At 32.3% G+C, this 13,728-nt stretch overlaps 2 protein-coding genes across 3 annotated transcripts in view; both read right to left on the bottom strand.

Moving 5' to 3' along the window:
* Window positions 1–11,194, bottom strand: part of LOC136041007 (G protein pathway suppressor 2-like) — a 49,349-nt gene extending 38,155 nt beyond the window's left edge. For both annotated transcript variants that reach the window (XM_065725503.1, XM_065725502.1), the window contains exons 1-2: window positions 11,098–11,194; window positions 2,919–3,161 (exon numbers count right to left, since the gene is read on the bottom strand). In XM_065725503.1, the coding sequence (XP_065581575.1) occupies window positions 2,919–3,081 (163 nt within the window). In that variant the 5' untranslated portion in view covers window positions 3,082–3,161; window positions 11,098–11,194. The remainder of the gene's footprint in view (window positions 1–2,918; window positions 3,162–11,097) is intronic.
* Window positions 1–13,728, bottom strand: part of LOC136041046 (ubiquitin-like modifier-activating enzyme ATG7) — a 567,744-nt gene that overhangs the window by 405,075 nt on the left and 148,941 nt on the right. The window lies entirely within an intron of this gene.

The raw sequence follows: 13,728 nt of genomic DNA, 5'->3' as shown, positions 1-13,728 counted from the left end.
CGTCCCAAACTGAAGAATTGGGTACACTGGGATTCGAACCCGCGTCCTCTCAGACAAATGATCCCGAATCCAGCGCACCAACCCACTCGGCCAGGGCGGCTCTAGTCAAGAGAAAGAGTCAGGTCAAGAGAAAGAGACGGTTTGAACAACACAACAGGATTGAAGTTTTACAAAATTAAATCACGTAACATTACTATAATATTTTGTGCATAAAGTATATGTATAGTATCAACAAAATATTATACACAACTAAGCATACAATTCGGTTATATATGCAACAACAGGACCAAAGAGATACAGTTGCTCATACACAAAAAATAGTATTTGTCCTGTATACAATTACTATAAGCTACGTATATATTACTATACTATGTATACCTATATTTGGTCTTAAAACTCCTTTATCCCTTATTTTAGTTGATGGTGTATGGTCTCAATAATTATGGCTACTTTTTTCTATGATCACTTTTATTCTGCCCACTTGTTATATTTATTTCTTTCCTAACCTAGTCATTACGAAAGTAAAACAGTTCAAAATAGGGATGATACCTTTTTATTGACAGTGAATAGATATAAATTATTTAACTGGATATTTCGAACACATATACAGTGTTCATCATCAGCAGTAAAACTCTGATGATGCAGTAAAACTGATGATGAACACTGTATATGTGTTCGAAATATCCAGTTAAATAATTTTATATCTATTCACTGTCAATAAAAAGGTATCATCCCTATTTTGAACTGTTTTACTTTCGTCATGGAAAGGCAGTGTGGTCTTCGAAGTTATCTAAACCTAGTCGTTTGCACAAACCTTTTTTTAATTGTAAATATTTCCTTTATATTTTATTTTTTACATTTTCACAGTTAATTCACATTTTGATTTCAATTGTTATTTTATGTTTATATTATTTTAATTGAAATATGAATTTGCCCATTTTTTCTTTTAGACTGTGATAGTTGTTTGTAATAAAGTAATATCATTGTATTCCCTCCCTCCCTCTATTTATATTATGCCATTAATCACATAAATTAATCTTAGCTCTTGGACATGGACTATTTTTTTTAATGCTTTAAGTTTTTAACGAACATTTTTATGCTTGATTGATGCTTCTGCTTCTTTTACTTTGTCTTGCTGTATTTATTGTTTCTTTGTTTTGCTTTCTCTTAATTGACATACTAAGCGAATTCGGCTCCATTACAGCTTGTGACAGCCTTTCAAAAATAAATATTATCTTATCTATCTTATACAAAGAAATAGGACCAAAGAGATAAATCTGGTCCTATACACAGAACAAACTTTATACAACAGGCAATTACTAAATTACTATAAATATATATATTACTATACAACTACTAATAATAACTCATTGCAGCATCAACCCGCCTGAGGCCAACACAGCTACGCACGCTCCTCCTCCAGCCTAATCTATTTAAAGCCTCCCTCTTTACACCCTCCCAGGAAGTTCAAAAAGGACAATCTTCCCAGGAAGGCCAAAAAGGACAATCTTCGGTAATCTGTCATCTTTCATCCGTAGAACGTGGCCTAGCCCTCTCAACCTTTCTTTCATTATAGCCCTAGAAAGCTATATTACTATACTATACACGCAATTCGGTCCTATACACAACAATAAGACCTGAAGAGAAAAAGATGAATTACCATGCACAAAAAAATGTGCTTTCACTCATTTGTTTTTTTTTATGTTATTTGTATATCTATTTTATAAGTTAATTACATAATTTCTTAAGTAAAAGTCAGAAAGGGAATCCAAATAGAACCACCTTTTTTTTATCCATCGTTGCACTTACTTTTTGTTATTATGTTAACTTTGAGCTTGTAAAAAGAACTTCCATTATGACTTTTTTTTATGAAAATTTTCAGCCAGTAAAAATAGCCTAATAAAAAGTTTTTAGTCAAAACATTTTTTACAAATGAGCTCTCTATGTTTAAACTTTGGCTTTTTAAACTTATGCTAAACTTTAAACTCTATGTTTAAACTTTTGGCTTTTTTTAACCTTCGGCTCTCTATGTTTAAACTTTTGGCTTTTTTTAACCTTCGGCTCTCTATGTTTAAACTTTTGGCTATGTTTAAACTTTTGGTTCTCTATGTTTAAACGTTTTGCTATGTTTAAACTTTTGGCTCTCTATGTTTAAACTGTTGGCTCTCTATGTTTAAACGTTTTGCTATGTTTAAACTTTTGGCTCTCTATGTTTAAAATTTTGGCTCTCTATGTTTAAACTTTGGCATTTTTAAACTTTTAGCTCTCTATATTTAAACTTTGGCGACAATGCGACTATGCACAAACAGAATCTATACATGGGCGTGAATTCACTAAATGTTTTAGAGTTGGGCAGAATGCATTTTCTGAAATCTAGAGGGGTGATTCTGTTGGTTTTTACTTTTTCAATAGAAGTACCAAAGGTGTTTTTTAATGAGAATAAAGCAGCTATCAGATTTCTTCAAAAAAAAATCAGCTTGCCAATTTTCTTCTTCTTTCTTTCTCTATTTCAATGCTCCTTCAAGGTCTTCTAAAGAGCAGGGTTAACCTTGGCCATGCTCCTCTGCAGTTTAAAAAACATGTCCAGATAGCCAGCAACTTTCTCGAAAAGAAAAAACCAGTTTACCAAGTTTTTTTTTTATCTTCCATTCTTTGTGTAAATGCTCTTTCAAATCTCCAAGAGAACAGGTCTAAGCTTGGCATTGCTACTGAGCAGTTTGAAAAAGCATGTCCTGATAGCTGGCAACATTCTCCCAAAGAAAAAGTCAACTTACCAAGTGTTTCCTCTTTCTTCCTACTTTCAAATTATCTTCCAATGCCTCCTAGAGAGCAGAGTTAGGCTTGGCCATGCTGCTAAGTAGCTTTCATAAACATGCCATAGCAGCCAAAAATTATTTTTAAAAAAGAAATTGACTTACCAAGCTTTTTCTTCTGTCTTTCCTTATGTATATGCTCTTTCAAGGCCTCCCAAAGAGCAGGATTGGGCTTTGGTCTTTCAGATGGGATTAATGCTCTAGACATAATAGGCTTCTTTATGGAGCTCTGTTGCTCTTTATATTTCTCAGTAAAAAGAATGCTCATACACCTTTATGTAGAATTTTATTAACCAATGAGATTTTCTGAAGCTAAACCGAGCAATATGGCTGAACTTGCTGATACCCCTAAAATATTACAAGAAGACTAAAATAGAGATAAACTTGTTAAGATACTAAAATATAACAGAAAACAAAGAATGACAGCAAATACCAGGTAATAAGCTAAACTTGTAGCTAAAATGTAGCTAAACTTAATGATAAAATTAACAATATAACAAAATATAACCAAGAAAAAAGTCACAAATACTGCCTAATAAAATGTGGTTAGCTTGAAGATACAATAAAGAAAAGTACTAATAAAGTTAAGAGCTAAGGTACTAATAAAGTACTAATTACTTTATTGAAGATACAATAAAGTTAAGCAGTCATATTATTGACAAACACTCTAATTGAAATGCTATCAAATACAAGAACAAAAAGTTTTTTAGTGTTTCATGGCAACAATACAAATTCGTTTTCATAGACTGCTCACTGATGATATCTATTTGGGGCAATTAAAAATTAGATGGAGACATTGTTTCTGCAAATATCCTAGATTTTTTAAATCTAAAGTGTTTTTGTTTTATAAGAGAATATACTTCTTGAATTTTAGTAAATTGTAAGTCAAACAGTGTCTGTTTAAAGTCAAAATTATGTTTTGTTAAGTGACTGACATTACTATAAAATATAATAAAAAATAAATTGTAAATAAAAAACACTTTTTGACAAAATATAAGTACACGTGCCAATACTAGATCATAAAAAGCAAAATAATCATTAAGAACAAGTTCCAATAAAATGTGGCTAAAGACCATAACATGATAAAAAAAAACCAAGATATTAAAAGAAATTAACCTGAATTACAGACATTTAAAGACAAAAGGTGACTGAACCTACTAATACACTAAAATACAAGATAAACTAAAATGTAGTTACAAATATGTGCTGATAAAATGTGGCTAAATTTACTGATATATTAAAATGTAATAGAAATTTAATGTGACTACAAATAATAATTTGTAAAAATGAGCCAGCCAGACCCAAGCATTAACCAGCTACCAAATAGAATGTATCCTGTCTCCAGCTAGGAGAAAGGGCATATTTTCAAAGAAAACTAAATTGAATTTTCACTATATGAAAAACAAGAAGTTAAACAGAATAATATGAAAAAAATTATGGTTATGTGATAAATAAGCAGAATACAAGAAAGATAAAAACACAGGAGCCTACAAAAATATAGTTAATCATCAGAAGGCTCATCAATAAAAAACAAACCAATAAGTAAAATTAAAACAGCATTGGCTTCTATTGCTCTACATAATTTAAGCTTATACTAACCCTCCAAATTTTTCCCATTAATTTTATGATAAATTATATTCTATAATAAATTATAAAATAATTTGTCAGTACAAACATGAAAAAAGGTTGGCAGAATAAAATAAAAATAAAGTTCTTAAAAAACTGTCTTTCTTTTCACTAAGCAAACCTTGGTCCTTTGGAACTATACTGAATTGTATAAATTTATATATATTGTAAGCATTATGTACAACTCAATTTAAAAATTACCTTAAACAGTTTAAATGTTATATGAATTTGTTGCACTTACTGGGAGGTCTTGGGGAGTTTTCTGCCATCTTTGTGCAGCAGCTACTCAGCACATTGGTTACCTCCACTTTTTTGTAATTAAAAATTGGATAGCAATATTGTTTAAACAAAAATTACAGCTTTCAAAGGTTTCACTTTCTATACATGAAATACGTTTCCAAAATTTCAATCGACTGTAAAGTCAAATGCTCATTATTGAAAATCATGGTTTTAACAGATGGAAACCAGTTTTTTACCTTGCTCATATCCTCAAAGAAAAAAGTTCCTTGTGGCTAAGGGGGGGACAGAATAATGAATCTAATGGTGTTTCTTTTAACTTATTAATATTGTTCCTTTAGAAGGGGTCAACCACTAAAAGTTTACCAATATCAACCTTTATATTTGGATAGATTTTTGAATATAAAATCAAATAGAATTACTCTTTTGTTATTACAGCACTTCTGTCAGAAGAGCTCACACACTACAATTTTACCATTTATCAGCCCCATGATTTCAACTAAAAATAAGGTAGAACACCATATGTTTGGACAATACTTGGCTGGATATTTAGTGGTTAGCCTATTTCAAAGAAAATGCTTTGCAATTAAAAGCTGTACCAATTGATATTTTTATATGAAATTTTTTGTTTCGATATAATTATATTTACACTATGTGTTAATATCTATTATTCCGTCACTCCATACAAAACTAAGTTTCATTCAGTTGAAGTGGCACAAGCCAATTTTGACAGAACCTATGACATATCACAAGACCATATCAGCAATCATCAGGGAGTAGGTGTATGTTTGTCAAAGAAACAACCATGATATAAAAAAAACAGCATTGTACAGGGCATCTAATGGTATTATTAATATTTTTATGTTTCTTTCAAAGGAGGCAAATCACTAATTATTAACTAAATACTAACTGAATATTTACTGAATGGTTGGAAAAGAAGATTATTTGAAATGATTTTAAAAAAGTAAGTGTCAATGAAAAATCAGATTAATTTTATTGGTAGAAACATACTACATACTATGAAGCATAAACTTCATTGTTTTAGTGTTTTCTTCTAGCTTTTATATGGCTAAATCTGGAGCCAACAAGGGGGCTTGGTGCATTGTCAGAACCAGAATTATAACATTTGGAGAGCATAAAACATAGAATTTAATGGTAATATTTTTGTTTATCTAATATATTTTCTTTAGATAGGGTCAGTAATTAAAAATTTATCTTATTACCATAGTAATTGGGCCCTCCTCCTCCCTCCTAATAGTGACAGGTGTAGAACTAAATAATACTGAATGATAAATGACATCTCTTTATTAATGGCCATTTCATTCTTAACCTGGTAACACCTCATCATTGTGAATGAATAAGAATAGCTGGGTAAATACATTGTGCAAAAACAGTTTAATAAATGTGGGTAAAAATAGAAAAAAGCATGAGTATCTGTTCAAAGAAATGCTCTATAAATTACAGGCCTATCTAAAAAAAAATTCTGTTACCTTAGTCTTTTCTAGTGGATTTCTATATAGTCTCATTTAGGGGAGGGGTCATTATCAGGATAGTGACCATTATGCTTGGAAAGTGCTAATTGGGGTGCCAAGTTGTAGGCTTAGGCTACTACTTTTGTTATTATAGTGTGTTTTTTTTTAGGAGAACTCAAAGACTACAATATTACCATGTGGTCTAGACCTAGAGAATGAGACAGGCCAACTGGAATGAGTTTTGAAAACATGTCTTCTTCTAGCTTTACTTAAATTACCATAAATTGCATTTACAGCAAGAAAGGGTGGACTGCATCCTCCTGTAGAACATGTTGCCGTTGAATTGATGAGGTGACACAATTAGTGGGTGTGATGGGATGAAGGGTCCAACTGGTACTTCCATTCCGCATTACTCCACTCCAAATCAGCTGCATTTTTGAAAGAATTAATCAATTCACCAGTGATGGTCTCATTGGAAAGACTGTTCCAAGTTGGGACAGCACATACTGAGAAAAAGTTTGTCCTCTCTCTACATCTGGAGGGCTCCTGTTGCAGCTTCATTGAGTGGCCTCTTGTCATGGTTATTTTGTTGCATTTTCTTGACAAAAATGACATCTCCTCTGCGCTGCTGGTAAACCAATGTGGGTATATTCAGGCAATGCAGACATTCAGGGTAGGGAAGCTGTTGGTATAGGGCACAAAACTTAGTTGCTCTTCTCTGTATGCTCTCCATTAAAATAAGTAAAATAATGGTACTTATGCATACTTGAGAAGTGAAGTTTAGTGAATGCTAATGAAATAAAACAAAATATGATGAAAATACAATACTTTAGTAAAAGATTATGAAAACTATGCTACAAAAAAGAATTATGGGAGGGGCTGCCCAGATTGCATTATATTAAATATGTAACCTAACCAAAATACAAACTATATATTTAATTAAAATATAGCTGTAATGTAGTTTCCCACCAAGTCAGAGCTAATTTTGTCTGGTATAGACAGTGTGAAAACGAGGTATTGTCTCATGTTTGCAATACAAGTTCTTGAGTGTGTATTATATAATATGTAACTGCCAAAAAAAATTTTGCAACATTGAGCATGTGGATATTTCAACCAAGGTTTGTGAATTATTTATTAAATTGGTAAAATTCTAGTTTAGTGACTTTCTGCTATTTTGGAAAGGGGTTGGGTTAGGAAAATGAAACTTTCAGGGATGGGCCTACAGGCTAATGTATGTCATGGGAAGGTATTTTGAAGTACCTACCTCCACTCCCTCTCCATCTAGAGGGTCCTGACTTTTAAAATATATGTGTTATAACGAAAAAAAAAATAATTGAAGAAAAAACGAGTTTAATTTCTTATAAAACAGTGACAACAAAATACAATAAAAAACTACACTTTAGCTAACCAAAAAATAAAAATACTCCGAATATTTCGGCCCCACGTCCGGGAGCCGTGATCCGCTATAGCGGATCACGTGTTTAATTTTCCTCATCATGGTTTTTTTTTGATCAGACAAAAATTGTTGATAAGTTTGTAGGACTTTTACAAAGTTTCAGAGAAATTATAGAAATAAAAAAGATTATCTATGGGGGTATTAGTATCAATAGAGATGAAGGGGAATTTAAAATAAATTCAATTTATAATAGTTTAATTAAAGACCAGTCAAAAACTTCAATGAGTATTGAGTTGCATAATTGTCCTGAAACAAGTAATAACCTTGCAAACGGAGGTCAAAGCATGGTCAATGCTGTAAGAAGTCAACAGACGGCAGCTAAAATAGCAAATGAAAAAATCCATTCAATTTATAATTCATAATTGTGTTTCATTAACCTGTAAGATTTTGGTTGGATTTGGGGTTGGGTGACCTCTTTTCGTATTGTTGCAAGTATTTATATCTTTCATTTTTAATAGATTCCCATTTATACATTGATTGTGATAGAGGAAAGTGCCAATATAAACAATTACTTCAGTTTTTTCTAAAGTTACAGTCAGTTGCGGGAGTGTTTGTTTTAAAATGTGAGTTTTTGTTTCTTATATATTTGATTGTTTATATTTTTTATGTTGGTTTAGTTGTTGTGGCATTTTTATAATCTCTTAAAAATAGTCTTAAATTATTGTAATTTTCTCCTTTTTTGTTGTTTTTTTTTCTGTTGAGAATGGCTCCCAGACGTGGGGCCAAAATATTTGGAGTATTTTTATTTTTTTGTTAGCTAAAGTGTAGTTTCTTATTTTATTTTGTTGTCACTGCTTTATAAGAAATTAAACCCGTTTTTTCTTCAATTTTTTTTTTTTGTAAATGGAAAAGCAGTGTGGTCTAAGAAATTATATATGTGTTATAAAAGTGAAAACTTGCAAAATAGATCTTCTACTTGAATGAAGTACAAAAAATTTGTTTTCAGCTTCACATCTTTGCTCAATCCTAATTTATAAGGTTTTAACGATAAGCAAATACATTTCCTAAATTTTGAAAAAAATTGATACAGCTCAAAGGCAGCAAAAAAGCAACTGGTATTTAAAAATGAAGGTAAAATGTTATTTTGTCAAAATTTCAATAGGTATAGACCTGTCATGTAGGCAAATTTCAGGGCCCTTTAGAGGGAGAAGGGGTGGAGGTGGGTACTTTAAAATACCTTCCTGGGATATACTTTAGCCTGTGAACCCTTCCCTGAAAGTTTCATTTTCCTAACCTAACTCCTTTCCAAGATAGCAAGAAGTCACAAAACTGGAATTTCACCATTAAATTTTATTCAGAGCCAAATTCTTTAGGAAAAGCTAGCACACTATCCAAATAGCTATGCTGAATCACTGTATCAACAATTGTCATAAAACCTGATCAAAAAAATCTGGTAAAATTATAGCAAACCATATAACTGGCTTTAGTATAAAGTGAATATACCACTCAATGTCTTTTTTTATGCTATTTATGAAGATAATAATTGCTTCTGCCTTAAATTCAGATTTAAGCACATTTGAGCTCTTAAAAATGGCCTAAATATGGGGTATAAAAAAGGCTAAAAACGTTTCTCTCAAACTTTAAAACATTGATCTCAAACTTACCGTTTCATTATAAATCCATTTTTTTAATGTTATATAATCCACAAGCACTGATTTTCCAACATTAATTTGGATAAATTAATTTTACCAATGTTATGGCGTTTTTTTCTTTGCACTCAGAAAATTTAGTATTATTTTGTCAAAAATGATGCAGAGAAAACATAGTATTATTTTGTCAGAAATGATGAATAACTTGTACTTTAATTGAAAATTTGTCATTTTTAAGAGATCAGAAAGTGCTTGAATTTGAATTTGTGGCAGAAGTGACTATTATATTGGTAAAGAACATAAAAAAAAGGCATCAAGTGGTATGTTTGCTTTATTGGTATGTTAGTTATATGAACTGTCATAATTTTTTGAAAATTTATCATTTTAAGAGCTAAAAAAAAGTGCTTAAATATCAATTTAAGGTAGAAGCAATTAATATATTTGTAAAGAGCATAAAATAAAGGCATCAAGTGGAATATTCACTTTATACAGAACCTAGTTATATGGTTTGCTATAAATTTACCAAAAATCCAGGCTAAACATTAAAACCACATTCCTTGTAATTTTTGGCAAAATTCTAGATAAGCTACATTTTCTAATCTTAAAAAGTGATTAGGCCAGGAAAATAAAACTTTCAGTATTGAATCTAAGGCCAGAAACAAGGGCTACTCAAGGAAGGTATGCTAGCCCTTTTCTGATTTTTAAGTCTTAAAAGTCTGCCAAACCTACTTGACAGGCTATGCCTATTCAAATTTTGAACAAAGAAACATTGTAGGCTCCCTTAATTTCTAGGTTCTAGTTTCTTTCTCTTTGGTTTTAATTTTTAAAATATATTTCCTGCTATTTAGGTAGAATTTTACACTGTATTAATGGTTTTGGTAAAATTCTACTTAATTGACCTCCTGTTATCTCAGAAAGGGTTTAGGTTAGGAAAATGAAACTTTCAGGGATGGGTCTACAGACTAAAGTATTTCCCAGGAAAGTATTTTGAAGCAACCACCTCTACCCTTCTCCCTCTAGAGGGCCCTAACTTTTTGTGACATTTAAAAATATGTATGTTATAAAAGTAAAACCTTGCAAAAAAAGATCTTTTGCTTAATTGAAGTACAACACAAGTGTTTTCAGCTTCATAACTTTGCTCAAATCTATTTTAGGCCTATAAGGTTTTAAAGATATGCAAATACATTTCCTAAATTTTGAAAAAAAACATTGATATGGCTCAAAATTCTACTCAAATAACAGGAATTTTATTTTTAGAACTAAAGGCAGAGAAAAATCAACTAGTAACAGAAAATTAAGGTAAAATGTTGTTCTGTCAAAATTTCAATAGGTATAGACCTGTCATGTAGGCAAATTTCAGGGCCCTCTAGAGGGAGAAGGAGTAGAGGTGGGTACTTTAAAATACCTTCCTGGGACATACTTTAGTCTGTAGACCTAGGCCTATCCCTGAAAGTTTCATTTTCCTAACCTAAACCCTTTCCAAGATAGCAAGAAGTAAATTAACTAGAACTCTTACTATGGTTTTATCTAAATTAAACAAATATATTTGTAGATCTTTTTGACTTCATAATTTTTTGGTTGACCAAAGTTGTGAAACAGAAAATATTTTCATTGTAGGTTACTTCATTTAAGCAGAAGATCTATTTTACAAGTTTATGTTTTATAAGAAATTATTTTTAAGGATCATAGCCCTCTAAAGGGGAAGGTTGGTAGGCTACTTCAAAATATCTTCCCAGGTCATTGGCCTACTTCAGTCTGTAGATCCATTCCTGAAAGTTTTCTTCCTAGCCTAACCACTTTCCAAGATAGCAAAAAGTAGCTCATCTAGAATTTTACCCAGTTTTTTTATTTTTCTGAATATACTATATTAGTCATTCAAATACTAAAGCAGCATAAAAACTTACACAATTATATGCTCTATGTTAAACTGCTCGTTTCTAAAATTCCTAAATTTACGCCTGAAAATCACTAGCTATTTTTAATTATAAATAGAGGGCGCAGAATACAAAACGGTCACTAAGCAAAATTATAAAAGCGTGTACAACTTAATTATGGGTTCATTTAATGTCTCCATCCGCTTGTATCCCGAGAGCCAGAGAGCTAATTATATAAATTTTCTGGGCAACTATTCTTGGATCTGGGCATGAAAATTGATCTAGATTCTAGATTTGTGTCATCCCAAATGCTCAACAATTGAGCATTTCAACATTTTTTAGTAGGACGGCGATCTATAAATTGGACTTGAACTGAAGATCAGCTACTCTACTACTACTACTACGAATAACTCACTGCAGCACCAAGCCGCCTGAGACCAATAGAGTTACACATGCTCCGCCTCAAACTTAATCTATTCAAGGCCTCCTTCTTTACACCCTCCCAGGAAGTTCCCATTTCCTTTAAATCTTTATTTATGACATCCTCCCAGCCCAAACGAGGACGACCTGCTTTCCGTGTATCCCTAGACGGTTGGCCAAAAAGGACAATCTTCGACAATCTTTCATGCTTCGTTTGCAGAACGTGCCCTTGCCATCTGAACTTTTTTTCATTATAGTCTTAGAAAACGGGATTAAACCACATTTTTCGTCCAGCCAATGGTGTGAAATGTGGTCAGTCAACCGGGTACCTAGAACAATCCGTTGGCAATTCCTTTAGAAAATATCTAGAAAATCTTCGTCCGCTTTATGGAGTGGTCATGCTTCAGATCAATATATGACCAATGTCATCACTGTACCTTCCAGAATTCTAATCTTTGTTTGCAGACTTATCTTTCTATTCTGTCTTCTTAACATTAATTTTTCAAACTTATTATATCACCCTGAACTCACAAAACCTCGAAAAGTTTATTCATTTTGTTCACTCTTTCCTCTAGGATGCTTAAATCATCAGCATAATCTAAGTTCAGGGGAGTTCTTCCTCCCCATTTGATTCCGTGGTCGACCATTGCTTTTCCTCTGCTCTTGAAGACAAAGTCCATCAAAATGATGCATATAAAGGGGGATAGAACACAACCCTGCTTAACTCCTGATTTACTACAAAACCTGCTGCTAACCTAATATATATATATAACCTATATATAATATATATAAAACCTAATATATATATATATATATATGTATATATATGCATGTTCCTCCTCCATCCCAGTCCATTCAAAGGCTCTCTCTTTATACCTTCCCAAGAAGTTCATACTTCCCTTAAATTTTTCCTTGCAACATTCTCCCACCCCAATTGGAGAAGACCTGCTATTCCTTTGGCCCTAGACTGCTAGCTAACAAGGACAAATTTTGGAAGTATGTTATCCTTCATCCGCAGACCGTGTCCTAGCTATCTCATTCTTTCTCTCATAGCTCTAAAAAGCGTGATTCAACGTTATTTTCCACACAGTCGACTGTTTGAGATACGGTCAGCCAGTCGGGTAGCCGAAGCTATCCCTAGACAATTTCTCTGGAAAGTAAATAGAAAATCCTCCTCTGTTTTTTAGTGCGCCAACGCTTCAGAACCGCACTTGACCACTGTCATCACTGTAGCTTCCAATATTCAGATCTCGATTCTTAGACTTTATTTTCCTATCCTTCTAAATGTTTTTCAACTGTAAAAAACACCCTGGGTGTTTTAACATCTTCACTGCACCCATCATCTTTACTAATAATATTACCTAGGTAAGTAAAGCTGTCCGCTTGATCCATCTTCTCATTACCCAACATCACCTCTTGGCCTTCACTTACTCCTGGCCTTACTCTTTTTGACATTAATTTTTGACCTATTCTTGCACCCTAAACTCGTTAAACTTGTAAAAATTCATTCATTGATTCCATGTTAACATTGTTAACACTGTTAGCTCACTGTTAACATTTTAATCTTAGGATGCTTAAATCATCAGCATAATGTAAGTGTAGGAGAGTTTTCCCCAGTTGATTCCTTTGCTGATCTCCTTGGGACAAAGTCCATCAAAATAATTCAAACAAATGGGGATAAAACGCAAACCTGCCCGCTACTAAATTCATTTCCTTCCTCAACCGCAGCAATGTTATTCTCATAAATAACACTCATTACATTAATGCATTTATTTGGTATACAATACAAAGATATGGCCACCACTAAAACTCTTCTATCAGCTGAATTAAATTGCTTATTCAGTGTCTATAAAACTGATGACTAAAGGATTTTAATGAATAAGGCACTTTTTAATTATTATTAAGAATGTAAATTTGGTCGACGCATCCTCTACTCTTCCAAAAACTCCACCGTTCTTCTTTAAAAATTTTATCTAAAGCATCTCTAAGTCTAAAATTATACTCATACTAAGTAATTTGTTTATGAGATCTTACAGAAACCAGACTAATACCTCTGTAATTAAGACCCTCACTCTTATAACCTTTCTTATGGACGTACTTAATGAGAGTTTTCCTAAAACTGCTAGGTAATTCCTCTTTTTTTCAAAAAACTTATTCATGATCTTCAGCAACTTATCTCTAACCCTTGGAAAGATCCCTAACGAAGTCATTTTTTCGGAAAGAAATCTTATTTTATCTTAC

This window comes from Artemia franciscana, chromosome 21 (genome assembly GCF_032884065.1).
Source record: "Artemia franciscana chromosome 21, ASM3288406v1, whole genome shotgun sequence".
Taxonomy (NCBI): Eukaryota; Metazoa; Arthropoda; class Branchiopoda; order Anostraca; family Artemiidae; genus Artemia; species Artemia franciscana.
Note: the sequence above shows the minus strand (reverse complement) of the source record. Positions and strands in the feature narration are given on the sequence as shown.